General features: G+C 33.7%; 1 protein-coding gene across 1 annotated transcript in view; it reads right to left on the reverse strand.

Moving 5' to 3' along the window:
* The window catches only part of kcnh3 (potassium voltage-gated channel, subfamily H (eag-related), member 3), a 147,790-nt gene that overhangs the window by 23,780 nt on the left and 97,116 nt on the right, over positions 1-26,894 (reverse strand). Inside the window, exons 4-10 of the mRNA XM_073845462.1 lie at positions 24,093-24,232; positions 23,718-23,970; positions 22,184-22,341; positions 21,782-21,989; positions 12,727-13,107; positions 7,159-7,358; positions 3,542-3,791 (exon numbers count right to left, since the gene is read on the reverse strand). Of these exons, the coding sequence (XP_073701563.1) occupies positions 3,542-3,791; positions 7,159-7,358; positions 12,727-13,107; positions 21,782-21,989; positions 22,184-22,341; positions 23,718-23,970; positions 24,093-24,232 (1,590 nt within the window). The remainder of the gene's footprint in view (positions 1-3,541; positions 3,792-7,158; positions 7,359-12,726; positions 13,108-21,781; positions 21,990-22,183; positions 22,342-23,717; positions 23,971-24,092; positions 24,233-26,894) is intronic.

Genomic DNA, 26,894 nt, shown 5'->3' on the forward strand with positions numbered 1-26,894 from the left:
CTGCAGCAACCAGTAGGCTAAGTGCCTCGCTGAAGGACACAATAGGTCATAAAATCACGAATCCTCATGAATACTACTGGGTTTCACATCTGGGCTGCTTGCCGAGCTCATTAAGCTCTACAATACCATAAAAAGCGCTGACCTTTTCTAGTCTCATAGAGAGATATTCACACATTTCCAAAGATTTACACAGAAAACATTTCGGTGTTAACTCATGCTTGACTCAAATTTGAATGGCTACACTAGATTTCTCTGAAAATGACTATGTGCATCAGTTTTCTATGTTTGTGCCAAGACTTTTCATCATATAAGTACAGGACTGGAGAATATGTTAGGAATGCGAATGTAAGTGTGGGAACGACTGCTGTGCATGGAATAGCAATCACAGACTTAAGTACATGTGAGCTGGAATGCTAATGTCTCTTATAGCATGAAAGCACAAGGTAATGTCAGGATGCAGGCTTCATATTTATACCAGCTCTAGGCAAAAGATGTTCTTAGGTTAGTCTACTGGTCAAAAGTAACATAGCCAATGGGGAAAATGAGGAATTTGGAGGTATCAGATGGTGTTATGAAAATCCTAGAGAGCCGCCTACTAAAAAAAGGGGATTTGGGGGATCATAGCAAGCTGAAAGAAAGCTAAATTTATGCTGCCTTCTAAGATATCTTGTTTTGGACAACTTTATGGCATGTATTTTCAGCAGAGAAGGCAGAAAGCTCAGAGAAAACGCGTTCAGACCAGTTGAGAGAAACTAAAATTTTAAATATTTAGTTTAATTCATTCGAAAATAGATACATGAATTATGAGTCGGCAAGTTTGGCATCGGGCCAAAAAAATATATACGCCAGTAGATAGTGAGCCAGAACATAGTTAAAGGAAAATTTAAGAAATGAATTGATGAAAAATGCAGCTAATTGCCTGTGACAGACTGTTACAGTGTCTTTTGTAACTGGTAGTGAGCTGTTACTCTAGGGTATATACAGGAATCATGAGTTAAATTTAATACCTTTTTAAAATCTTTTTAAGACTCTTTCCATACATTTTAAGACCTCATTGCCACTTCAGGTTTTAACTGGTAACATTAAGTTTTAACACTTTAAATTACATTTACTATATATTGATTGTAAGATAGCACAACTAAACAGTCTTAGTTTGCGATAACTCCTTATCAGTGCAACATAATTTAGAAGGGTGGGAACAAAGCACAAGAGAACTAATTGAGTGACTAACCCAATGTACGGTTCATTAAAAAGAGAAACCCGAAACAAGAATTAGAGCAATAACAAAACAATTTGTCAAAACAATAGACAAAAAAAGAGGGAAAATTGTCATGGAAAACATTTGTTAGTTTGCAGTTTTAACATATGTTTGCTTAAATTTATTTTCAAGAACTGCGGTGAGCTATCTGTTGTTGCTTTCAGTATGGCTATAAATGTCATAAACACAGGAGACACTTTTAAACCAAGCAGCTTTCTATTGGTCAGTGTGACAAATTTGCATTTCCAACTTGAATACAAATCTGTATGGGGAACATTTGCATACTTGTGAGAAACTCCTGACTGCATAGATTCCAACTGATATGACTATTCTAGTGAAAATTGCTGAACAATGGCAAATACAACCCCACCTTTAGAAGGTAGCTGCTTAGACAGGCAGCTCACTGTGTTTTGGAGCTGAGCTTGTATGTTTTGGCATGTCATGTATTGGCAAACTCATTAGAGAAACCGCACATCACCTCATCATCAACAGTAGCTGAATCTCGCAGATAATATATGCATTAATATGCATAACAAAGGAAGACAATTAATGAGAAAATGAAGCCAATGAGCCAACTGTGTGTGTGTATAATGGGGGGAGGGGGATAGTTACTGTTCAATAGACTTGAAAATTATATGGGAATCCACCCTTGAAACAATAAGTAGTGGGAAGATGAGATTTGCTGAACAAGTGTGTGTTAAGGTGCTTTAAAAGAGCCATTATTTAGCTCATTTAAAATGTCTGAATTATGTCATAAATGATAGAATGAAATTAATGGATAGTGTGTGTGCATGTGTGGGTAGTTTTTATTGTATTGGCCTGTCTCAATATCACACAGCAAGCACAATTAATAGTGACAGGTAGGAGGAATTTAAATGGGCTTTGAAATTGCTGTGAAATTATAATATAGGAACCAATGAATAAGCCAGCATGACTGACACACACAAATGCATTTGCACAAGCTGTATAGTGCTAGAAATCATTGAAGACAGTTATGTGTGTGATGTATATACACTACCATTCAAAAGTTTTTGAACAGTAAGAAGTCTCTTCTGCTCACCAGGCCTGCATTTATTTGATCCAAAGTACAGCAAAACAGTAAAATTTAGAAAAGTTTTTGCTATTCAAAATAACTGCTTTCTATTTAAATATAATTTAAAATGTCATTTATTCCTGGGATCAAAGCTACATTTTCAGCTCCATTACTCCAGTCTTCAGTGTCACATAATCCTTGAAAAATCATTCTAATATATTGATTTGCTGTTCAAGAAACATTTATTATTATTACTATTATTATCAATATTTAAAACAGTTGAGAACAATGTATCAGGATTCTTTGATAAATAGAAAAAAAAATTGATGATAAAGACATTTATAATGATACAAAACATTTGTATTTCAGATAAATGCTGTTCTTTTGAACTTTCTATTCATCAGAGAAACCTGAAATTTTTTTCAACATAATAATAATAATAAATGTTTTTTTGAGCAGCAAATCAGAATATTAGAATGATTTCTGAAGGATCATGTGACTGGAGTAATGATGCTAAAATTTCAGTTTTGAAATTACAGCAATACATTACAGTTTAAAATATATTCAAATAGAAAACACTTATTTTAAATAGTAAAAGTATTTTAAAATTGTACTGTTTTTGCTGTACATCAAATAAATGCAGGCTTGGTAAGCAGAAGAGACTTCTTTAAAAAAAAACATTAAAAATCTTACTGTTCAAAAACTTTTGACTGGTAGTGTATATGTGACCCTGGACCACAAAACCAGTCTTAAGTCGCTGGGGTATATTTGTAGCAATAGCCAAAAATACACTGTATGGGTCAAAATTATTGATTTTTCTTTTATGCCAAAAATCATTAGGAAATTAAGTAATGTTCCATGAAGATTTTTTGTAAAATTCCTACTATAAATACATCAAAATGTAATTTTTGATTAGTAATATGCATTGTTAAGAATTTAATTTGGACAACTTTAAAGGTGATTTTCTCAGTATTTTAATTTTTTTGCACCCTCAGATTCCAGATTTTCAAATAGATGTATCTCGGCCAAATATTGTCCTATCCTAACAAACCATACATCAATAGAAAGCTTATTTATTGAGCTTTCATATGATGCATCTCAGTTTTGTAAAATTTAACCTTATGACTGGTTTTGTGGTCCAGGGTCACATATATAGGGTGAATTCAGGTAAAATCATTCTGCCTTTGAGATGACAGAGAAAAAAATGGCCCAGTTATCCTAAATTATCCCTTGTTTGTGTGCAGTCTTACCCAGTATAGCCAGCACAGTGTTGTCCTTGAGCACTTCCATGGACCCTGAGCAGACAAAGTAGATGGCCTGCAGAGCATCTCCCTGGCGAATGAGGAACTCTCCTGGAGCACAGAAGGAGGTTTTGATGATGAGCGACAGAGAGCGCAGACACCCTCGACTGGCCGATTCAAACAGAGGCAGCTGGAGCAGCTCTTTATTCAGGTGCATGGCGATGTCAGCCCGCAGTTCATCTGGAAAATCCTTCAGGAGCTGGGAGAGGATAAAGAGATATTTTATTTGAAGTATGTACACTTACTTTTACTTCTCATTCTTGAAAAGCATAAAAATGTTCGATTTACGGTCCATCGTCAAGGAAACAAGTTCAGCAAAGAAACTGTAGATCAGTCCTCTACTTTAATGGGAGTTGCTGTAGATATCAAAGCAAAGAGGCGGTTATGAGTTATGTAACGAGTGTTTTGAATTGGGCTCATTAAATACATTGTGAGTGTAAGATGGAATCTCTTGTTTAAGAGAAGATCAGAGTTACGGATGAGAGAGTGAATGAAATGCGAACGGAAAGAGAAAATAAACCAAATGATAAAAGATATGAGGGATTATGAAACAGAATGAGAGATGGTGAAGTGAAAATAAAATAAAAAAGGATAACATGCTTTAATCTTAGATGCATCAAATCACACCAGTGATATCAAGAAGGCCAATAATAAGCAATGCAGATTGGAATTGTTGTATTGAAATTGAGCTAAAATCACATAAAATATAATACTATGAGCATAATTAGGGCTGTCACAATTCCACGACTCAGTTCGAGTACTTGCTTCATTGGCTGCAATTTGCCCGTGTCAAGTAACTGGCAAAATACTGGAAATGGTGCATTTCACGGACAAGAATCCTAGGCTGCATGATATATTAAAAATCATAATAAAGCATGATGCTATTGTGAATTCACAAACGCTATGATTCAATTAAATAAATATATGCAATGCAGGTTTAATATATGCGCTTTATTTACATGTGTGCAGATTACGTACATGGCTCTGTTCACAGTAAATGCTGCCCTATACAAACAGTTATTATTTACATGTGTGGAGCATTTTGAACTTCATCTCTGCATATTGCTGTGAGTTTTGGGAATGCAATGTGTGGCATTTTTAATCAGATTTTAAGGTAAATCAGGAGAATACATCAGTATCTTTCTCAATATGCTAACTATTCATCACGATTTCAAAATAAAAGCTCAAACCGTCACTTACACTTTTTGATTTCCACATATTCAAGAATTTACAGTGGCTGTAACATTTCTATTGTAAGGAAATGGCCAAATGGTAAAGATTAAGTGGACGTTTTAATTAAAGGTTGTTTAGTCAATATTAAACAAAGATTAGATTGTGCAGTAAAGTGTGAAAACAATCGTCAGGCCGTTTTAGCCCTCTGCAGTCATTTGTTATAATGCGTAATGGACATTAGCTCTATTGTCTATTGAGCTGATCATGTGTGCGAGTTGGCGCAAACCACAAAATGTATTGGACTAAGACCCATTTGAATTCTACACAGAATGGTATATTGCATAGCGATATGGATGAAATTGTGGCTGTCATATGCTGTCAAAACGGCTCTAGACCAAGCTGTGATATAAATGAAATGCTATCAGCTATTTTAAAAAAGGGTCTTCCTTTTTCAGTTGAAATGACATCAAGACAGAATAACACTGCGTGTTTCAGACCTTTAAGTAATTTTCAAGGCTATTGTTCAGTTAGGTTTATTTTAATTACCACAAAAAAAAAATATAATTATCCAATTACTTGATTAATCATCAGAATAATCGACCAATTACTCGATTACTAAAAAAGTTGTTAGTGACAGCACTAAGCATAATATTTCATTACAAGTGTGTATCAGATTTCCTATATTTTAGCCTGTAAGGCTATGGGTCAATGGGAGGATCCAGCATTCTCTATTAAGATGTGTATCAGAGAAATTACAAATGCAAAATGCATTCTCTGTAAATGTTTAACAACATTTTCCTCTGGAGGTCATAAATTATCAAATGAATTTTGCCAGAGTAGCTAATAAGATAAAATAACATGCTACTCTGTACTTAATAATTATGAAGTTACAATCAATATAGGATCAATAGGACTTTTTTTTTGTGCCAGAGCAGGTCAAACAGTTAGATCTGTAATTACATATTTATTTTTTCCCATGAAAAGAGGTACTTATTGCCTTGAAATAAGTGCACATTCCACAAACACAGGACATTTAGGTGTCATATAACATCAACATTCCTTAAAAAATTCTGCATATACTACCAGTCAAAAGTTTTTGGACAATAGTTTTAATGTTTTTAAAGAACTCTCTTCTGCTCACAAAGCCTGCATTTATTTGATCCAAAGTACAGCAAAAACATTACAATTTAGAAATATTTTAACTATTTAAAATAACTGCTTTCTATTTTAATATATTTTAAAATGTAATTTATTCCTGTGATTTCAAAGCTGAAATTTTAGCACCATTATTCCAGTCACATGATCCTTCAGAAATCATTCTAATATTATGATTTGCTGCTCAAAAACATTTATTGTTATTATTATTATTATTATTATTATTATTAATCTGAAAACAGCTAAGTAGATTTTTTTCAGATTTCTTTGATGAATATCAAATTCAGAAGAACAGTATTTATCGGAAATAGAAATCTTTTACATTATATGTCTTCATGAACACTTTTGATCAATTTAAAGCATCCTTGCTAAACAAAAGTATTAATTTATATAATTCCTTTCCCCCAAAAAACTAAAAAACTAAAACAAAATTATACTGACTCCAAGCTTTTGAACGGTATAGTGTATAATGTTACAAAAGCTTTTTATTTCAGATAAATACTGATCTTTGGATCTTTCTATTAATCAAAGAATCCTCAAAAAACAGTTTTAAATATTAATAATAATAATAATAAATGTTTCTTGAACAGCAAATCAGCATATTAAGAATGATTTCTGAAGGATCATGTGACACTGACGACTGGAGTAATGATCCAAAAATTTGCTTTGATCACAGAAATAAATTACATTTTAAAATATATTCAAATAGAAAGCAGTTATTTTAAATAGTACAAATATTTCACAATATTATTGCTTTTGCTGTATTTTGGATCAAATAAATACAGGCTTTAAAAAAAAAACTTATTTAAAAACATTAAAAGGCTTACTGTCCAAAAATGGTTAATATTTGATGTTTATCCAATGTTTATTGCTGGTAAAGAGCACAAAATGTTAAATAAAACAAGTCAAAACTTTGTTAACAGAAAATCACAAACCCCATAGAAAAATAATTGGAAATTAATCAATACAATAGTTTGACATTGACATGTTGACCGCTAGTTAAAAGAAGAAAAAATACGCTACTTATGAAATGTGCCAAGAATTGAAAGAGTTCAAAAAGAGCAAGAAAACCAAGAAAACCCAACAAGTGTTCAATGAATAGATCAGAACAGCAGTTTGAATATAAGCCCTACACGAGTGGTACAACTGTTTAAGCATGATTAATAAATTGTGAACTTGTTTTGACCATGTATTCATTTGTGCACACAAATTATTGAAAGAACATTTAAAAGTACTACCTCGCTGACATCGATGCCATTGTTGACAGACCACGTCGTCTGAAAGCACTCCAGCATGCGCTGCGCGAGGGCCTTGGGAAGTCGATGCACGCGGATGAAGTCTTTGAGGTCTTTGGTACGAGTGTGATAGAGCGAGCGGCGCGAGTACATCCTCTGGATAATAGCCGTCACATTACCAAAGACCGCGGCATGCATGAGTGCTGGAGAAGGACAAACAAACAAACAAACATTTCAGGTGACTTAAATAATCAATTTGAACAATGACATTCATATGCCTCATGAGTGTTTTTTCAAGCTCTCAGCATCACGACAGCACATTAATAAGGTTTTTAAATCAAGTTTTACTGTATCTCCCTATACACTTCCAAGGCTCAGTCGAGGAAGTGTAACCCCACTAATGGTCTGATAAATATTAACATCTGTTTTATCATCCATCTGTATGATCGCACGTGGTCAGCCATTTACAGAGAGGAGTAGAAACAGAATGCCATTTACACGTGTCTCTAGTAATTACAGGAGTTGCTCACTTAAAAGTCACACCTAGTTACACCACAAATGCAATATCCAATGACCCGAGATTTTACCAGGAGTTAAGGTTTAGTCATTTAGTGAGATAGGGATCAATTTTAACCTCTTGTTCCAGCCTGTTTTCTTTGCAACACAAATCCTTTTCCTCTGCATACATTCTGTTCAGCGCATCTGTTTTCACTCCACCAAACTCTGTATCTTCTATTTATTTAACATTGTGAACTTTGCCAACATGAGTATAAACAATCAAGAAGCATTGAAGAGTACTCATGGAGTGCTAATTGAAGTAGACATAAATTGTTGCGGAAATTGCATGCCGCTCTTCTGTTCAAGAACTGTGCTCAGCATAAGTGGCTGCACCTGGGTTATGTGCCTTTTGAGTGCTTGGATGAGCTTTGTGATGAAATTCATGAAACTCTTCAAATCAGGTGAAATAGGACAACAGAAGTATTAGAAGCTAATAAAACCTGTTTCAACCACCTGATTCCTGTAGGAAGAACAATGAGTTCTCTTGCTGAACTGTCTCTACAAAACAGGAGCGAGATTATATGGAGTTGTTTTCTTTATTGTTGAGTTTCAGCGTGTACTCAAACTGTGCAGCCAATATAAAATCAAACATTTCTCATCAAATTATTCCAATAACAAATTATCCAAGCAGTGGTCGCCACATCAATTTTATATCTTCTTTTATGAATGGATGCACTTATTGAAGAGGCACTTCAGAAGAGGCATATTCCGCAAATACTTCGGTATCATTTAATATCAACATTACTTAAAAATACAGTGTATATTTAATCTGGATGCTTAGTGAATGTTTCCTGCTAGAAAACTGTGCACGAAATTAATTAAAATGGTCGAAACTTTTCAATCCCCATAGAAAATGAAACAACTTGAGGTTCGAGATGATTAACAATTTCTAAATGATTAGCAACTCTTTCAATGATCATTAAAGCATATTAAAGCATCATAAGCATATTAAAAACACATGTATACAACTGAATTAAATCAAATCAAACAACCTAATTAATTTTGGGAGAAACATCTCTTAAAGTGACACTTCACCTAAAACTTAAAATTCTGTTCACTAACTCTCATGTCGTATATGACTTACACTACCACTCAAAAGTTTGTGTTTTTTTAAGATTTTGAGATTTTTTTTAAATGTTGTTTAAAGAGCTCTCTTTATTTTTTTTATTTATTTGATTCAAAGTACAGCAAAAAAAAAAAAATACTATTTAAAATAACTGTTTTGTATTTGTAAATGTAATGTAATTTGTAAATGTAATTTATTCCTCGGATTTCAAAGCTGAATTTTAGCATCATTACTCTAGTCAAATGATCCTTCAGAAATCATTCGTACAAAAAAACATGTATTATTATTATTATTATTATTATTATTATTATTATTATTATTATTATTATTATTATTATTATTATTATTATTATTATTATGTTGGAAACCACTGAGTAGAATTGTTTTACTTTTCTTTGATGAATAGAAAGTTTAGACGAACAGCATTTATCTGAAATAGAAATCTGTTGCAACATAATAAATGTCTTTATCATCACCTTTGATCAATATAAAGCCTCCTTGCTAAATAATAGTATTAATTTCTAAAATAAACGAATGGTCTTCATTTATAACTTAAAATAAATATAAATCTAAATAAATGCTGATCTTTGGATCTTTCTATTATTCAAAGAATCAATGAAAAAAAAAAGATTACTCAGCTGTAATTACTCACAAAACCAAATATTTAGTAGCATGGGTATATTTGTAGCAATAGCCAAAAATTACATTGTATGGGTCAAAATTACAGATTTTTCTTTTAAGTCAAAAATCATATTAAGTATTATTTTGTAAATTTCCTACCGTAAATATATATAAACTTAATTTTTGATTAGTAATACGCATTGGACAACTTTAAAGGCAATTTTCTCAGTATTTAGATTTTTTGTTTTGTTTTGCACCCTCAGGTTGCAGATTTTCAAATAGTTGTATCTCCACCAAATACTGTCCTATCCTAACAAACAGATTCAGATGATGTATTAATCTCAGTTTTAAAAAAAATGGACCCTTATGACTGGTTTTGTGGTCTATGGTCACAAATATTAATAATAATAATAATAAATGTTTCTTAAACAGCAAATTAGCATATTAGAATGATTTCTGAAGAATCATGTACCACTGATGACTGATGTTGAAAATTTAGCTTTGATCACAAGAATAAATTATATTCAAATGGAAAACAGTTGTTTTAAATAGTACAAATATTTTTGCTGTACTTCGGATCAAATAAGTGCAGGCTTGGAGAGCAGAAGAGGGTGATATAAAAAAACATTAAAATTATCACTGTTCAAAAACTTTTGACAGGTAGTGTACATTGTGAATCATACAAAAAAATTGTACATAGCTGGTTTTGTCCATAGAAATCAATTGGGACTATAACAAATTTTATTGTATGGACTTCGTATGAAAAAACAAACAAACAATATGCTCACTTGTTTGACATAATTATGGTAATTTTAGGCATATCAGTGTTCCCCAAATATCCTCTGTGTGCATGATCTCTGTGTGTGGGTAGGAGCCCAGCTGTCAGCTGGCTGGGACAGTAATGGCCCTTAGTGGTAGGATTTGGTGACAGATTGATTCAGCGTGCATGTATGTGAGTGTGCATGGATTCAGCAATCCTCATTTGGCCCTCTTAAGTGCAATGAAGCCTGTGTCTCTTTCTTCATGGCCCAGAGGACATGCCTTAAAATTCAGTCCACTGTCACAACATCTCCCTCAAACCCTCACAGGGCACATGCAGCTGAAAAATCATTACAGCTGTCCCAGCAGATAACAAGCCACTCCATTTCTGCGGCAGTCGAATCCCGACAGTCAGGTTAAAAGAAAACGGCTAGCGTAAGCCACCTTACTCTGGAGTTAAACTGGTTAGGAGGTATAGAGAATGTCAAAAAATCCACACAAATATGCCAACTATAAGGTTTTGAACCATACGAATAAAGAGACACTGAATTTAATCTTTCAAGTCAATTAAATATGAAAGCAACATGTTGTGAGACATATACAATGTTGTCCATTAACATAACTTGGTAAATACAGGAATATTAGACAAATATGTACTCAGCCATCACTGTTTCTATAAATATGGTTGAAGATTGTAGGGTTGTTTACCTGATGGTCAATAAACCTTACTTTCCACTAAGGAAATATGTTGAAGATAGAGATAATCAATAAGTAGTTAAGCTTAATGAGTAACGTGGTCAAAGGAAATGTTGGTGCTCTAAGCATGGACCCCTGTGGGAAATGTAGTTTGAAAGTAAATGAGGTCAGATGGAAACACAAATAGTCACTGACGGTTTACTAAAAACTACTCCAATAAAGCAAATGCACCCCTGTCTTCTGAAGAAGATCTTATGAAGAATGCAGTCCTTAGGGAAATTCAAGAAGTCTATAGCAAATTTAGACCTTGGGGAAAATGCAGTCATCAGCACACTTGATGTGGACTTGCAGTCTTGTAGCCTTCTTTTGCATGTCTATGTGAAGTGTACACAATTCTACAATATAAAATGTAAATAATGAATAAAAATAATGCTGACTTTACTGTGCCAATGACCTGTTGATAATATATGTTGTTAATGTGAAAAACAGAATGAGCTTATGTTTTTAAATCTATCTTAAATGTACACACCAATTTGTATCGTGGGATGGTGGCACAATCATAAGCTTGAACATTTTAAATGTTATATCATCACTACTTGAGGAGACTAAATCATTTTTCTGAATATTGATGTCTGGTGGGGGTGGTAAAGATAACATTTGGATCCCTCCAAGCTTAGAGAAGTTATTAAACCATGTCTTTAACACAAAGATTAAGGAAATGAAAGTGGAATTCTACCAGATGGGTACAAATACACTTGTTCCAGTATATGACATTCACATCAGCTTCAACCTTCAAGATTTCATATTCTTGTTTAGACAGACATTCCTACTAGAACCATAATTCTACAAAAATCTCATTATCTGAATATCAATATGGTTTTCCAAAATTCTTACACCAGAATCTTGAAATAAATTATAATTATGGATAATTTTCTTTACTACAGTTAGTCTAATTAATTTTTTGTTGGATTGAAGATATTACCTGGAATTACTATTAGCTGATGCCTAATTAGCACAGTTATGCATTGTTATTTTTTAAATATTTTGTCTATTTAGAATTTTTTTGTAATTAAATTTATTTTTTATGTATTTCTGTACAATAGTACTTCTAATCCTTTTTACTGGAATACACTACCATTTAAAAGTTTGGGGTATATTTTTAAATATAAAATTTACTTTAAATTGTAATAATATTTCACAATAGTACAGTCTATACTGTAAACAAAAAAAATCAGCCTTGGTAAGCACTGAATAAAAAAAAAATCTTTTTATCTTACAATTCTGACTCTTTACCTAAGAATTTTAAGGTTATATCTCGCAATTCTGACTTTATAACAAAATTGGGAATTGTGAAATATATTTCCTCTCGGAATTGGACTTTATAACTCACAATTGTGAAAAAAAAGTCTGGATATAAATTGTGAGAAAAATGTTGGAGTTTATGTCCCGCAATTCTGCCTTTATATGTTGCAATTCTGACTTTAAAACTCACAATTTCAGGTTTGTATATTTCAGAATTTTGAGAAAAAAATCTAAAATTGTGAATTTATATCATACAATTCTGAGAAAAAAGTCAGAATTGCAAGATGTAAACTCACAATAGTGAAAAAAAAAAAGATTTTATATTATATGAAGTTTTTTTTTAAGTTTTTATTCATTGGTGGAAACTTTCTCTTTCTTAGGCTTCTATATATGGAAGACTACTTTCAAGAACCAAACTTTTAGATATGTTAAACTGAGCAAGAAAAAAAAAAAAAAAAAAAAAAACACTCAAAAATGCTATAGGGACAAAAATGTCCCTATAGTAAAGCATTAGAAGTCCAAAACTCAAAGTCATTTAAAAACTTGCAACCGTTTTGTCTTGCACTTACCTCCGATCAGCATGGTGCAGATAGAGAAGATCTTCTCCGAGTCAGTATTAGCTGAGACATTCCCAAAGCCCACGCTGGTCAGACTGCTTAAAGCGAAGTAAAGCGATGTCACATATGAACTCCGAATTGAGGGCCCGCCTCCCAGTACAGCTCCAGTCTGTCCTGCGTTTGAAGAAGTGGCCACCGGCCCCGCTCCTGTTGTGTTCCATTGGCTTGAGTTCCACACAGACTCATGTCCCACCAGATCAGTGCCATTCCAATGGCTAGAATTGACCACCAATCCTTCCAAGATGGTGGGGCGCAGCGAATCAGGAATGAGGGATGCAAGAGGGGACAGTAAATAGGGGGTGCCCAGTCGTTTACCCAGCTCATGCAACCAACCTACGAGAAAAAAAGAAAATGTAATATGTGACCCTGGACCACAAAACCAGTCATAAGGTAAAATTTTACAAAACTGAGATGTATAGATCATATGAAAGCTCAATAAATAAGCTTTCTATTGGTGTATTGTTTGTTAGGATAGGGCAATATTTGGTCGAGATACATCTATTTGAAAATCTGGAATCTGTGGGTGCAAAAAAATCAAAATACTGAGAAAATCACCTTTAAAGTTCTCCAAATTAAGTTCTTAACAATGCATATTACTAATCAAAAATTAGATTTTGATATATTTATAGTAGAAATTTTACAAAAAATCTTCATGGAACATGATCTTTACTTAATTTCCTAATGATTTTTGGCATAAAAGAAAAATCAATAATTTTGACCCATACTATGTATTTTTGGCTATTGCTACAAATATATACCCCAGCGACTTAAGACTGGTTTTGTGGTCCAGGGTCACATATTTATTTATAGGGCATATGTTTTGACCTGTAAAAAATTTGTCAAAATGTAGTTTTGGTGATTGTTGTAATAATTAATTTTTTTTTCATCCATTCGTGTTTGACACTATAACTTCCCAAAATGCAATGAAGTTATCACTCCAAAAACTTTTTCACTAAGTCCATGGCCACTGTCCAGGGTTCTTAGGTCACTCTCAGAACTGAGCAGATATAGAACAGCAGTCCCTGTCCATGGTGCTGAATCCAAAGCAGTTTCAATACCAGTTGGTTTGCAGAGAGCTGAACTTTCTTCTGGAGACTCTACTTTTGTTCCCTGTGGGGCTGGTTCTCTATAGTTTCTTTCTCTCTCCCTTTTCTCTCCCTGCTTGTTTGTCTGTAAGCGTCTAGTTTGGAGGTAGTACAAGTACCATATGTTGCATTAGAAATGTTATTTTTTCTATAGAACCAGAAAAACTGACTGGGAGACAGAAAGAAGTGGAAAAGGTCAGAAAGAGAATGATGAGATTGAGGGGAAAAAGTGCCAGAGAACCTCTTGATAGCAGTAGTCAGGGAAGGTCTGCACAATCACACATAAAAAAAAAAACATTCGCAAATACACAAACACTCAGTTTGCTAATTTACACAGCAACCAACTTCAGTTTACATGACCTTTCTCATGCACACATACACCAGAAACCTGGGTCATTCCTTTACTGACATATAAACACATCCAAAGTCTTCCCTTTGTTGTCTGTAATGTGTCTCCAAGTGCTAACAGAAAGAAAAGTGTCCTTTATATGTGCTGAACACCTTATTTGGGCACTTCAGATATCTAATTTTTAACGGTTATGCCAACTTGTTATTTTAACAATTTTTGTGGGGGCTTTTTCCCCTCCTTGTGCTCTGGTTTATATCTACAGTGTTTTAAGATAATTGTTATGGATAAGAATGCCGCTCCATTTCCCTGTCACGTTCACTTTTGCTTTTTAAAATCACTTATTGACCAGATAAAAAGTATATAAAATGACTGCAACTACCACATTGAGAAAGATTTATTAATAATACTGAATTGGCTTCAGAGTGTTATAATTGCCCTCATTACACAAATGGTATTAACCCACTGAATCTCAAATAAGAGCACACCTTGCTTTAATACATAATAATATTACACAATAGTTTTCACATATGGTGCTAATGGTGTGTGTACATTTTTGACCTCAATTGTATATTATTTACATTCAAGGCATCAAAATTTAATATTTGCATGTGTGTGTGTGTGTGTGTGTGTGTGTGTGTGTGTGTGTGTGTGTGTGTGTGTGTGTGTGTGTGTGTGTGTGTGTGTGTGTGTGTGTGTGTGTGTGTGTGTGTGTGTGTGTGTGTGTGTGTGTATGAAAGCTGTGGATGCCTGGACTGGCTGGGTAAGGCTGATATGTATTAGTAAGACTTATGCAAGCTTTTCTGTCATATTATTTGTGTAGAGTAAAAAATTGTGTTTTTGACAATTCAATTGCACTTGATGACAGAGTACATAATTATTTGTGAAAAACAGGCATCAGCCTGTGCTTGACAAAGCTTATGATCTCTAGAAAGAATAGTACGCATGTAAATGTAATACTAGCAAAGGGCATTGGAGAAGATTCATTTCTACCAGTAATGCCTTTGATGGAGCAGGCTTGAGAGACATATATTTCACACATCCTTCTGTTTATTTAGGATGAAAATATGAAAAGAAAAATGAATGATGAATGGAAAAACGGTGTCCCAAACCACAAAGGCTACCTTGGGTTGTAAATCACTGCAGGAGGAAAAAGGGACAAGTACACAAGCAAGATGAATTTGAATATCTAATATATCTAATGTCAGAAAATATGTTTGATATGGTTATGAGATGTGCATTATTTATTCATGGCATGAAAAGGCCAAAGAGAAGTCCACAGAGGTGACAAAAGCAAAGATAGCTCTTCAAGCAGCGAGAAAAGTCAAGCAGAAAGGGAAAAGATTCCCTCAAGATAGTGTTAGCTAGGATTAGAGGTTAAATAAAGGGGGTTGTACAGGATACTCAAGCAGGAATGTAGGAATCAATAAGGGAGATCGATGTGCAAGAAGAGGATATTAAAATGCCTGTACTGATAAGTCTGAAAGGATAATATATTTCTACCAGTGGGGGATCTCTGTTCTCTTCCAAACCACTTGAGAAAGAATCAAGAGTTTTGACCGATTTGACAGTATGATTTTTGGAGCCAACTTGAAAATCCTCTCTAGTCTCTTAGGGTCTGCTGGGCAGCTAGCCATTAAAAAGAACAGTGTTCTGCTGAGGTGAGGCCAGTGAAGTGAACGATATGAAGGAAAAAAAGATGGAGAGGGAGGCGCAGAGCAACCAGAGTTCAATCAGCTCCTGGAGGAACCCTCTGAGAAACCTTTCATTATTGATACGGCAAAACTCCAATCCATTTACATCCTTTTATGGCCCTATTTCCAACATAGATAGACAGCACTACTCAAAATTACTTCAATATTTCATTGAAATCAATTTGCCTCACAAAAGGCAAATAATAGTTCCAAAAAGCCCATTTGAAATGGGTGCTCACCAGATATAAAACAACTTCTTGTAAATCTGGTACATTTCCAAATTTGAAATCCAAAGTGATGCACATTTGAGTTTCATTAAACACTGGATGTGTCTTGTATTTCAGTGCTAAAATATTCCATCTGATGTGCAGAATACTACAAATTTCCATTTCCACTAACAAAACTAGACGTGTCAGGGCAGCCTCATGTGCTTAATATTTAATGGCTGGGCAATGTAAAACTGGGTGAGAGGGAATGGTGGGTGATATTGTTGGCACACCAGCAGAGACTAGGTATTGGAGTAGAATCCCTGCTTTTAGAAAGAACATGTGGAAGTAATTGAAACCACTGGCCAGTAGCCAGTGTGAAATAGTGGTCAGTTAGAGCTCAGATGTGCCTAAGGATACTACTTATGCTGAGGCCAATCAGAATAGCTTTTATTAGATATGACAGATGGTGTTAGACTGTAGGCATATTACAGGCGAGTTTCTATGAATAATTGCTCAAACAGTATGTGCAAATAGGTTGGACGCACCAACATTTTATGAAGTCTTTTGTTTGTGAATCATTCAGTGACTTGAGTCGCTCATAAAGAGCATAGTTTGTTTTGTTCTTGCACAAATTGGTTAAGTGAATAATTCAATGACTCACTTGTAAAAAAAACACTTGTCGCCACTTGGTCGAATTAAATTAGAGGACCAGAACTAAATGTTAGAAGATTAGTTTATAGGACTTCTAAAATAACAAAAGGTCAAATCTCCCTTTCAGAATCTACAGAATGTTAATTATTTTACCAAAATAAGAAGGATCATACAAAATGCATGTTATTGTTTATTTAGTACTGACCTTAATAAGATATTTCACATAAAAGACGTTTACATATAGTCCACAAGAGAAAATAATAGTTTAATTTATAAAAATGACCTCGTTCAGAAGTTTACATCCCCTTGATTTTTAATACTATGTTCTTACCTGAATGATCCACAGCTGGGTTTTTGTTTAGTGATAGTTGTTCATGAGTCTCTTGTTTGTCCTGAACAGTTAAACTGCCTGCTGTTTGTCAGAAGAATCCTTCAGGTCCCACAAATTCTTTGGTTTTCCAGCATTTTTGTGTATATCTCTTTCCAACAATGACTGTATGGTTTTGAGATTCATCTTTTCACACTGAGGACAACTGAGGGACTCATATGCAACTATTACAGAAGGTTCAAATGCTCACAGCTGCTTCAGAAGGAAACAAGATGCATTTAGAGCCAGGGGGTGAAAACTTTTGAACAGAATGGAGATGTGTACACTTTTCTTATTTTGCCTAAATATGATATTTTTCATTCAGTATTGCCCTTCAGAGGCTACAGAAGATAGTTACATGTTTCCCAGAAGACAAAATAAGTTAAATTTACCTCCTTCTGGAGAATCAGTGTGCGTTTAAGGTCAAGGTCAAGGTCAAGGTCAAGTTTATTTATATAGCACCTTAAAAGCAACGAGTGCTGACCAAGGTGCTGCACAACCAAAAATCAACTAACAAAGCATTAAGACAAATAGAATATAAAATCATTGAAAAATAAATAAGAAATGCAAACATCACAAGACAATAGAGATACAACATAATATCTTCAAATTAAACAAAAGCCTGAGAAAAAAGATAGGTTTTAAGAGACGATTTAAAATAAGATAATGTAGGGGATGATCTGATAGATAAGGGCAAAGAATTCCAGAGCATAGGACCATGAACCGAAAAAGCCCTGTTCCCTTTAGATTTTAACCGAGATTTTGGGACAGTCAATAACAACTGGGAGGATGATCTAAGCGTTCTAACAGGGGAATAGCAATGGAGAAGATCTGAAATGTAAGTGGGGGCAAGACCATGAAGTGCTTTAAAAACAAAAACTAAAACTTTAAAATCAATTCTAAACTTAACAGGTAACCAGTGGAGTGAAGCTAACACAGGGGTGATGTGCTCCCTCTTTTTTACCCCTGTCAGAAAACGAGCAGCAGCATTCTGCACTAACTGTAGCCGAGATAATGAAAACTGGTTGATTCCAGCGTAAAGAGCGTTGCAATAGTCCAACCTTGTTGAGATAAAAGCGTGAATAACAACTTCTAAGTCTTTAAAACTAAGAAAACTTTTAAGCTTGCGAAGCCCCTTAAGCTGCAGGAAACTGGCTCTAACTACAGAGTTTATTTGTTTGTCAAATTTGAGTTCAGGATCAAAAATGACTCCCAAATTTTTTACTTTATCACGAATGTTTTCTTCAAAGGGGCACAATGAAGGTCTCAAATTATGTAAATGATGAGAAGGGCCAAACAAGATAGCTTCAGTCTTTTTTTGATTCAACTGTAGGAAGTTAATTGCCATCCAATTCTTAATGTCCTCTAAGCAAGCCAGTAAGGAGGACAATGAATCTGAACCTGATTCTAGAGGAAAATAAAGCTGAGTATCATCAGCATAAATGTGGTATGAAACTTGATGAGACTCAAATATATGACGAAGCGGGAGCAAATAGAGAGAGAATAAAAGTGGACCTAGGATAGAACCCTGAGGTACCCCACAAGTGATGGGAACTGAGTTAGATGAAAATTCACCGATTTCCACCGAGAAACTCCTATTTGTGAGATACGATACAAACCAGTCTAATGCAGTACCACAAATACCAACCTCAGAATGTAATCTTTTTAACAAAATGTGGTGATCTACTGTATCGAAAGCTGCACTCAGGTCCAGTAGCAGAAGAATAGTGCATTTACCTGAGTCTGCAGATAACAAGAGATCATTTACTACTCTTAGAAGAGCAGACTCGGTACTATGTTTTGCTCTAAAACCAGACTGAAAGGGATCCAGAATATTATTAGACGTTAGGTAAGGGGAAATCTGGTTTAATACAACCTTTTCCAAAACTTTGTGCAGGAAAGGCAATTTTGAAATTGGCCTATAATTATTTAAATCAGTGGGATCAAGATTTGTTTTTTTGAGCAAAGGCTGGACCACGGCATGTTTAAGACAAGAAGGGACAGTACCTGCCTGTACAGAGCTATTAATAATAGAGAGTAAGCTGGGCAAAACAGCTGGCAGGACATCCTTCAACAGCTTTGTAGGAATGACATCACAAGAGCAAGTAGTTGATTTCATATTTAAAATAGTGTCTGACAACTCAGAAAGTGAGATGGCTTGAAAATTTGGAAACACAGAGGAGCTAGTATTTTCATAGTGAGGCTTCTGGGATACATTACAAGAAATCTGCACCCTAATAGAAGCAATCTTGTTAATGAAGAAGTTGCAAAACTTCTCACATAACTCCAAACTAGGATCTAGCCCTGTTGATCTAGAGGGATTTAACACAGCGTTTAATGTAGAAAACAAAATTTTTGGACAATGGGAGTTTTTTGAAATTAAATCAGAAAGGTACTTTGCCCGTTCTAGAGAAACGGCTTCCTGAAAAGTAGACAAGGTGCTCTGCAGTAATTGATATGAAATTTGTAATTTATCCTTTTTCCATCTTCTTTCTGCCTTCTGTAATAGTTGCATATGAGTCCCTCAGTTGTCCTCATTGTGAAAAGATGGATTTTAAAACATATAGTCCATATAGTGTATTTGAAAGGAAAGGGTTCTAATACACAAAAATGCTGGAAAACCAGAGTTTGTGGGACCTGAAGGATTTTTCTGAAGAACAGCAGGCAGTTTAACTGTTCAACAAATCACTAAACAAACAAACAAACAAACAAACAAACAAAAAAAACAGCTGTGGATCATTCAGGCAAGTACACAGTATTAAGAATCAAGAGGATGTAAACTTTTGAACGGGGTCATTTTTATAAATTCAGCTATTATTTTCTCTTGTAGAGTACATGTAAACATCTTTTATGTGAAATATCTTATTCAGGTCAGTACTAAATAAACAATAACACGCATTTTGTATGACCGCTCTTATTTTGGTAAATGTTTAACATTTTACAGATTATGAAAGGGGGATGTAAACTTTTGATCTCAACTGTATATTGGTCAAGAAAAAGACGAATGACCTTTAATAAATCAGGTCCAATGAGATTTAAGCTGTCTAGATCATATCAATGTCATCGTGCACTCTTTTCTCACAGCCATTTATTTTCTTCTCTTTCATGTGGAGGGCAGCACTTGGGAGATTGAGAGAAAGCTTCATTTCTAAGTCAGACTGATCCAGTAATTCACCCGTTCATGAACAAATGTGAGTTTGTTCAGACTTGACACACACTTAAATCATGTCTTAAATCAGAGACTGTCTCATCAGTTCTTTAGAAGCGTGCTGTTCGCAGAGAGAGATTGTTCTGTCCTTCTGACAAAACGCATTATTCCTGGCCTTTTTTCATGTGTCTACCTGGTTTGAAAAGTAATTTGTAATATGAAGACTTTTTCCAAGGCACATAAAAGGTTTTTATACATTTTCAATGTAATGAGAATTTTAGTGAACAGACATCTTTTAATAATCCTTGTTTAGGAGACAATGAGATATTTCACCTAAAATACTTTTAAATATAGTCCACAAGAGAAAATAGTTGAATGTATAAAAATGACCCAAAAGTTTACATACAATTGATTCTTAATGCTGTGCTGTTACCTGAATGATCCACAGCTGTGTTTTCCCTTTTTTGGTTTAGTGATAGTTGTTCATGAGTCCCTTGTTTGCCCTGAACAGTTAAACTACCCTCTGTTTTTCAGAAAAATCCTTTAGGTTCCAAAATTTTTTTGTTTTTCAGCATTTTTGTGTATTTCAAACCTTTCCAACAATGACTGCATGATTTTGCGATCCATCTTTTCACACTACAGACAACTGAGGGACTATATGCAACTATTACAGAAGGTTCAAAGGCTCGCTGACGCTCCAGAAGGAAAATTTAATCTTAATTTTAGATCTGGGTAAATTTTTCTTCTTTCTTCTGGAAAACATGCAAGTATCTTCTACAAAAAAAAAAAAAAAAAGGATATTTAGATAAAGTAAGAAAAACGTACACATCTTCATTCTGTTTTCTTCAAAAGTTTTAACCCCGGCTCTTATTTGTATCGTATTTCCTTCTGAAGCATCAGTGAGTGTTTGAACTTTCTGTAATAGTTGCTAAAGTGATAAAGCCATTATTAACAGAGAGAGATTGTTCTGTCCTTCTGACAAAACGCATTATGCCTGGCCTTTTTTCATGTGTCTTCTTGATTTGAAAAGCAATTTGTAATATAAAGTCTTTTTCCAAGGCACATAAAAGGATGTTATTCGTTTTCAATGTAATGAGAATATTAGTAAACAGACACCTTTAATAATAATCCTTGTGTATGAGATACTGTGAAAAGAAATCTTTCACATTTGAAAATAAATGAGATGGGTTCTGTCCAAATTAAGGCCAACAAAACAAGGCCTGACTCTGATGTGTTAGACAGCAATACTTATGCTAATATGATAACTGCCCTACTTTTTCGTTGTTGTTGTTGTTGTGGAATTTTTAATTTCACATAGAGTATGTGGTTTCATAAAACATCTAGTAGACATATTTAGTATTTTTAGTTTTGAGGGTCATTTCTAGTTTAGCTTAGCCAGTACAAGGTATACATATTGCATTTGAAACTTGTAGAAGAATCTATTTGAATGCATTTAAACTTGAAAAGGTTGGTACAGTCATCTTGACAATTTGTAAATTGCACTCACCAATGTCCCAGGAACCAGGGCTGTTGTTCTCAATCTCGCTGCGGCCGATGATATACCAGACACAGGCCATCCAATGTGCCAGCAAGGCGAACATGGACATAAGTAATGTGAGTACCACTGCACTGTACTGGGAGTAGCGCTCCAGCTTTTGCAGCAAGCGTAGCAGCCGTAACAAGCGAACTGTTTTCAGCAGATGAACTCCAAAGTACTAAACACACAGATATTAAATACATAGCTCAAAAGGAAATTGTAAAATAAAGAATAATTTGAAAAGGCATGCACAGCATCATATAAAACGTGGTGTTCCACAAAGCTCTGTGTGAGGCCCGTTAAAAAAACTCTTAAAAGATAAAAAAGATTTGGTGTCAAAATAGCTTCAAAATGAGCAAAATTAACACTTACCACACTAACATTGAAGGCGTATAACAGGTCAAAAGGTAGCGCAGCAATCAGGTCCACAAAGAGCCAGGTGGTGACGTAATGCACACAGATAGAGCGTGCATCATACACCACCTGGCCTGATGTGCTCACAAATGTGGTGCGAAAGTTTAACACAATATCTGTCATGGGAATATAAAGAAAAAAGACACATTTTTATTATTATTATATCACACAAAACTTTATTTGATTCATTACCTAGTTCAGTGACAGGTTATAAACGTTTGGTCTGGGTTCTAGTGACTATAATGCTATATAATGGAAGCACTTAATCGGCACTTAAAAAGCTCAGTTTATTAAATGGCTTTGAAGAGAAAAGCAGCTAAAAGCAACTTTTTGTGTAGGAGCTTTTTTGCTAATGTTCTGATGATACAAATAGCTGCTCTATATTACAAAATTGTGTGTAATGAGCAGAAACAGATTCTGTCATTAAACACTACTGCTCTTAAGCAGTGCTTATCCGCACTGTGGAATTTAACGTATATTAGGTAATATAGCTGTAAATCTGAAGCTTTGGGTTCAGTACGATTTTTAATGTTTTTAAAGACGTCTTTCCAGCTCATCAAGGCTGCATTTATTTGTAAAAATACAGAAAAAAACTGTAATATTGTGAAATCCTTTTTTTAATTTAAAAAAGTGGTTTTCTATTTTAATATACTTTAAAACAGAATTTATTCCTGTGACGCAAAGCTAAATTTTCAGCATCATTACTAGTCTTCAGTGTCAAATGATCTAATTTTTTGGAACCTGTGAGACTTTTTTGTATCTTTTGTAACAATATAGACTACTATTAAAAGCTTTCTTTCTTTGTTTGAAATAAATTAATACTTTTATTCAGCAAGGATGTGCTAAATTTATGTAAAGTAATAGTAAAGACTTACATTGTTAGAAAAGATTTCTATTTTGAATAAATGCTGTTCTTTTTAACCTTTTACTCATCAAAGAGTCCTGAAAAAAGTATCAGCATGTTAAGCAGCACAATGTTTCCAACATTAATAATAAATCAGCATATTACAATTATTTCTAAAGGATCGTGTGACACTGAAGACTGGAGTAATAGCTGATGAAAGAATTTGACCGGAGTTCAACAGTGGCCTTCGGATTTCAGAGTTATTTCAGAGCTATAAAACATATCTTTAGCATTGCTACTTGAACTTGGCCTGTCCTTCAAAATGTTTTTAATTTCGCTCTCACATTTTTAATGCTTTAGAAATGCTGAATGCATTTGAATCACGTTTGCTTAGTAACATCTAGAACTTTTTACTAGCTCTTAATAATTAAAAGATGTCTGGCCGTATATTACCTCTGCGACACAAAAGACTGTCTGACTCAGAAATGTACACGTACACCTGAACAAATAACAGAATGGTATGCCGCAAGTCTGTGTACTTTATTAGCAGGCTATGGGATCAAAAGGCATTTAATATTACCCAGGACGAAACAACTTCTTTTTACTAAACCGATGACACTGCAAAAAAGACTGTAGGTTGGAGCTTACCTAACATGAAAAGAATTTCCACCAAGATATCGCTCACACTCGGTGGACTTCTAGGGGCCAACGGTTCATCACGTCCACCAACGACGGTGAAACAGACGTTGTAGGGCACAGTAACTGCTACATAAAAGGTGGCTAACAGGATCAGCCAATCCCAGCCAGCTTTGAAGGTGCCATAATGGAGAAGAATGAAACGGCTCTTCTGAATGGCTGCCACTTTGTACTCTGGGATGGGCGGCTTCTCACCGAACATGTTCTAAATTATAGTATGTTCAGAAATGTTTCACTGATTTTCAAGATTTTCATAAACAGTATAGAACTGGAATGGCTAAGTTTTAAATTTAAGACTTTGAAACTGAGTATCTAAGTAGGTCTTACATTGTTAATCTTGAGTTTGCTCTTGTCTTGTTTCTGCAGGTGTCCAGACAGCTGGTAAAGCACAGCCCTGCTGCGTCGCCGGTTGGCATTGAAGCCCGGTGGCCGTGTGACCTTGTGCACCTCCAACCCCGTCTCCTCATCTGAAAAGAGAACAGCCATATTTCATTTTAGCTGATTTCATTTCTGAATGGTTTGGTTTAAAACCTAAACAACAAGTTATTCCAGAGATACCATATGGAGCTTTACTGTGCTTCAGTAAAACATTAGCACAGATTTCCACCATTACCTCACGTGAGTTATTAGAAAATTCTAGCTTCATTTCTTACCCATAATCCTCTGAACGAACAAACTTAACACTGAAATCATGATTCCATTTACCCATTAGCACACACTGTGCGCTCAAAACAAATTACATTTGCATTCATTATTTATCAAGGGTTTGTAAATGACAAAAGAGAAATGCATCCAATGAAGAACACAGCAACTGAAAAAAAGAAGAGTTATTTATTTAAACAATTATGAACATAGATTGATTACACTGGGGGAAATAAACAGCCAGATTTATAATAAACAATTAAAGTCTTTAGAAGCTCTTTGGAAAAGGAGAAAGATGCCAATTTAGATTATGGTTCAATTGTGTGCTCAGATTGTGCTTGTTCTTATTCTCTCTCCAAAGGCTATCAGACTCTCATTCTGTCTACTGCACCAGGGGTGTTCAGACTCAGAGTCATTCGGAAAGGTGGCCTAATTTTGTGGCATACTGACTTAGTAGCCAGAATTAGTTTTTAGACATTTGTGTGCTTTTTTTCTCAACTAAGCTCAAAAAGGACACCAAGGTACTATATTTTCAACAATTTTCAGTAAATATGGACTTTAGTTTGAGTTTGTTTCTCTCAGAAACCTCTAGTATAGCTTTGTAAGACTTTGGAAGAATATAGTATTTTCCTTTTTGGGGTGAACTATAATTACAGGAATATTTGTTTGATTATTACATATTATTTGTATTACATAGTTTCAGTACACTATTGTTTCAAAAGTTTGGAGTAGGTAAGTTTTTGTTTTTATATTTTTGAAACATTATGCTCAGCAAGGCTGTATTTAATTGATATAAAAAAAATGAATATTGTGTTTTCTAAACTGCCGTTCGAAAGTTTGGGATCAGTAAGACTTGTAATGTTTTTAAAGAAGTCTCTTATGCTAATCAAGGCTGTATTTATTAGATAAATACAGAAAAAATCACAAGATGTTATTACAAAAATAAATAATGGTTTCCATTTGAATACACTTTCAGAAATAATTCTAATATGCTATTTATTATTAGAATTATCAATGTTGGAAAATAATATTTTTTGGAACCTGTGATACTTTTTCAGGATTCTTTGATGAATAAAAAGTTCAAAAGAACAGCATTCATTTAAAACTGAAATCTTTTGTAACAATATACACTACCGTTCAAAAGTTTGGGGTTAGTAAAGTTGTATTCTTACTTTTTTTTTAAATAAATTAATATTTCTATTCAGCAAGGATGTGTTAAATTGATAAAATGTGATAGCAAAGACTTATATTGCAAGAAAAGATTTATATTTTGAATAAAAAACGTTCTTTTTAACTTTTTTTATTCAGCTGACAGATGTATATTCAAATAGAAACCATTATTATTATTTTTTTATGAAAAAAAAATGAAAGCATACAACTTTACTAACCCCAAACTTTTGAATGGTAGTGTATATTGTTACAAAAGATTTCTGTTTTAAATGAATGCTGTTCTTTTTAACTTTTTATTGATAAAAGAATGCTGAAAAAAATATCACAGGTCCAAAAAAAAAATTAAGCAGTACAACTGTTTCCAACATTGATAATAAATCAGCATATTAGAATGATTTATGAAGGATAATGTGACACTAAAGACTAGCGTAATGATGCTGAAAATTCATCTTTGATCACAGGAATAAATTTGATTTTAAATGTATATTTAAATAGAAAAGCATTATTTTACATTGTAATAATATTTCATAATATTACATTTATCAAATAAACGCAGCTTTGATGAGCATAAGAAACTTCTCTTAAAAAAAGCATTAAAAATCCTACTGATCCAAAACTTTTGAACAGCTGTGTATATCTTGACTTGACATCACACACTTTTGACAGTGTATATTATCTGTTATGCTGAGAAAATAAAATAAGAAAGTAGGGAAATTACATTAAAGGAGGTTTGCTCCCTTCTCATATGCTAACTAACATTTTCCCGTCAGCATACCCTTCACTCAAGTGTTGATTTTAATTGATGACTTCAATTTACATGACTAATTTGGAGACAGCCATCTGTCAGCTTCTTTTATATAAGTCTAACAATTCCTCCAATTTATTTCTAGTTCTTTCTAAATCCTGATTCCATCTTTTCATTTTATTTATTGGCTTTTTCCCTTGACTATATAAATCCAACCCTGCTTCTTAAAAGAATATTTGGCGTGGTCAACATAATTAAGAATGTAACTAAGTCTTTTTAAATTGATTCCAATTATACACTTTTAATGAGTATATATATATATATATATATATATATATATATATATATATATATATATATATATATATATATATATATATATATATATATATATATATATATATATTATATATATATATATATATATATATATATATATATATATTATATATATATATATATATATATATATATATATATATATATATATATATATATATATATATATATAATATATATATATATATATATATATATATATATATATATATATATATATATATATATATTAT

This window comes from Garra rufa, chromosome 8, assembly GCF_049309525.1.
Source record: "Garra rufa chromosome 8, GarRuf1.0, whole genome shotgun sequence".
Taxonomy (NCBI): Eukaryota; Metazoa; Chordata; class Actinopteri; order Cypriniformes; family Cyprinidae; genus Garra; species Garra rufa.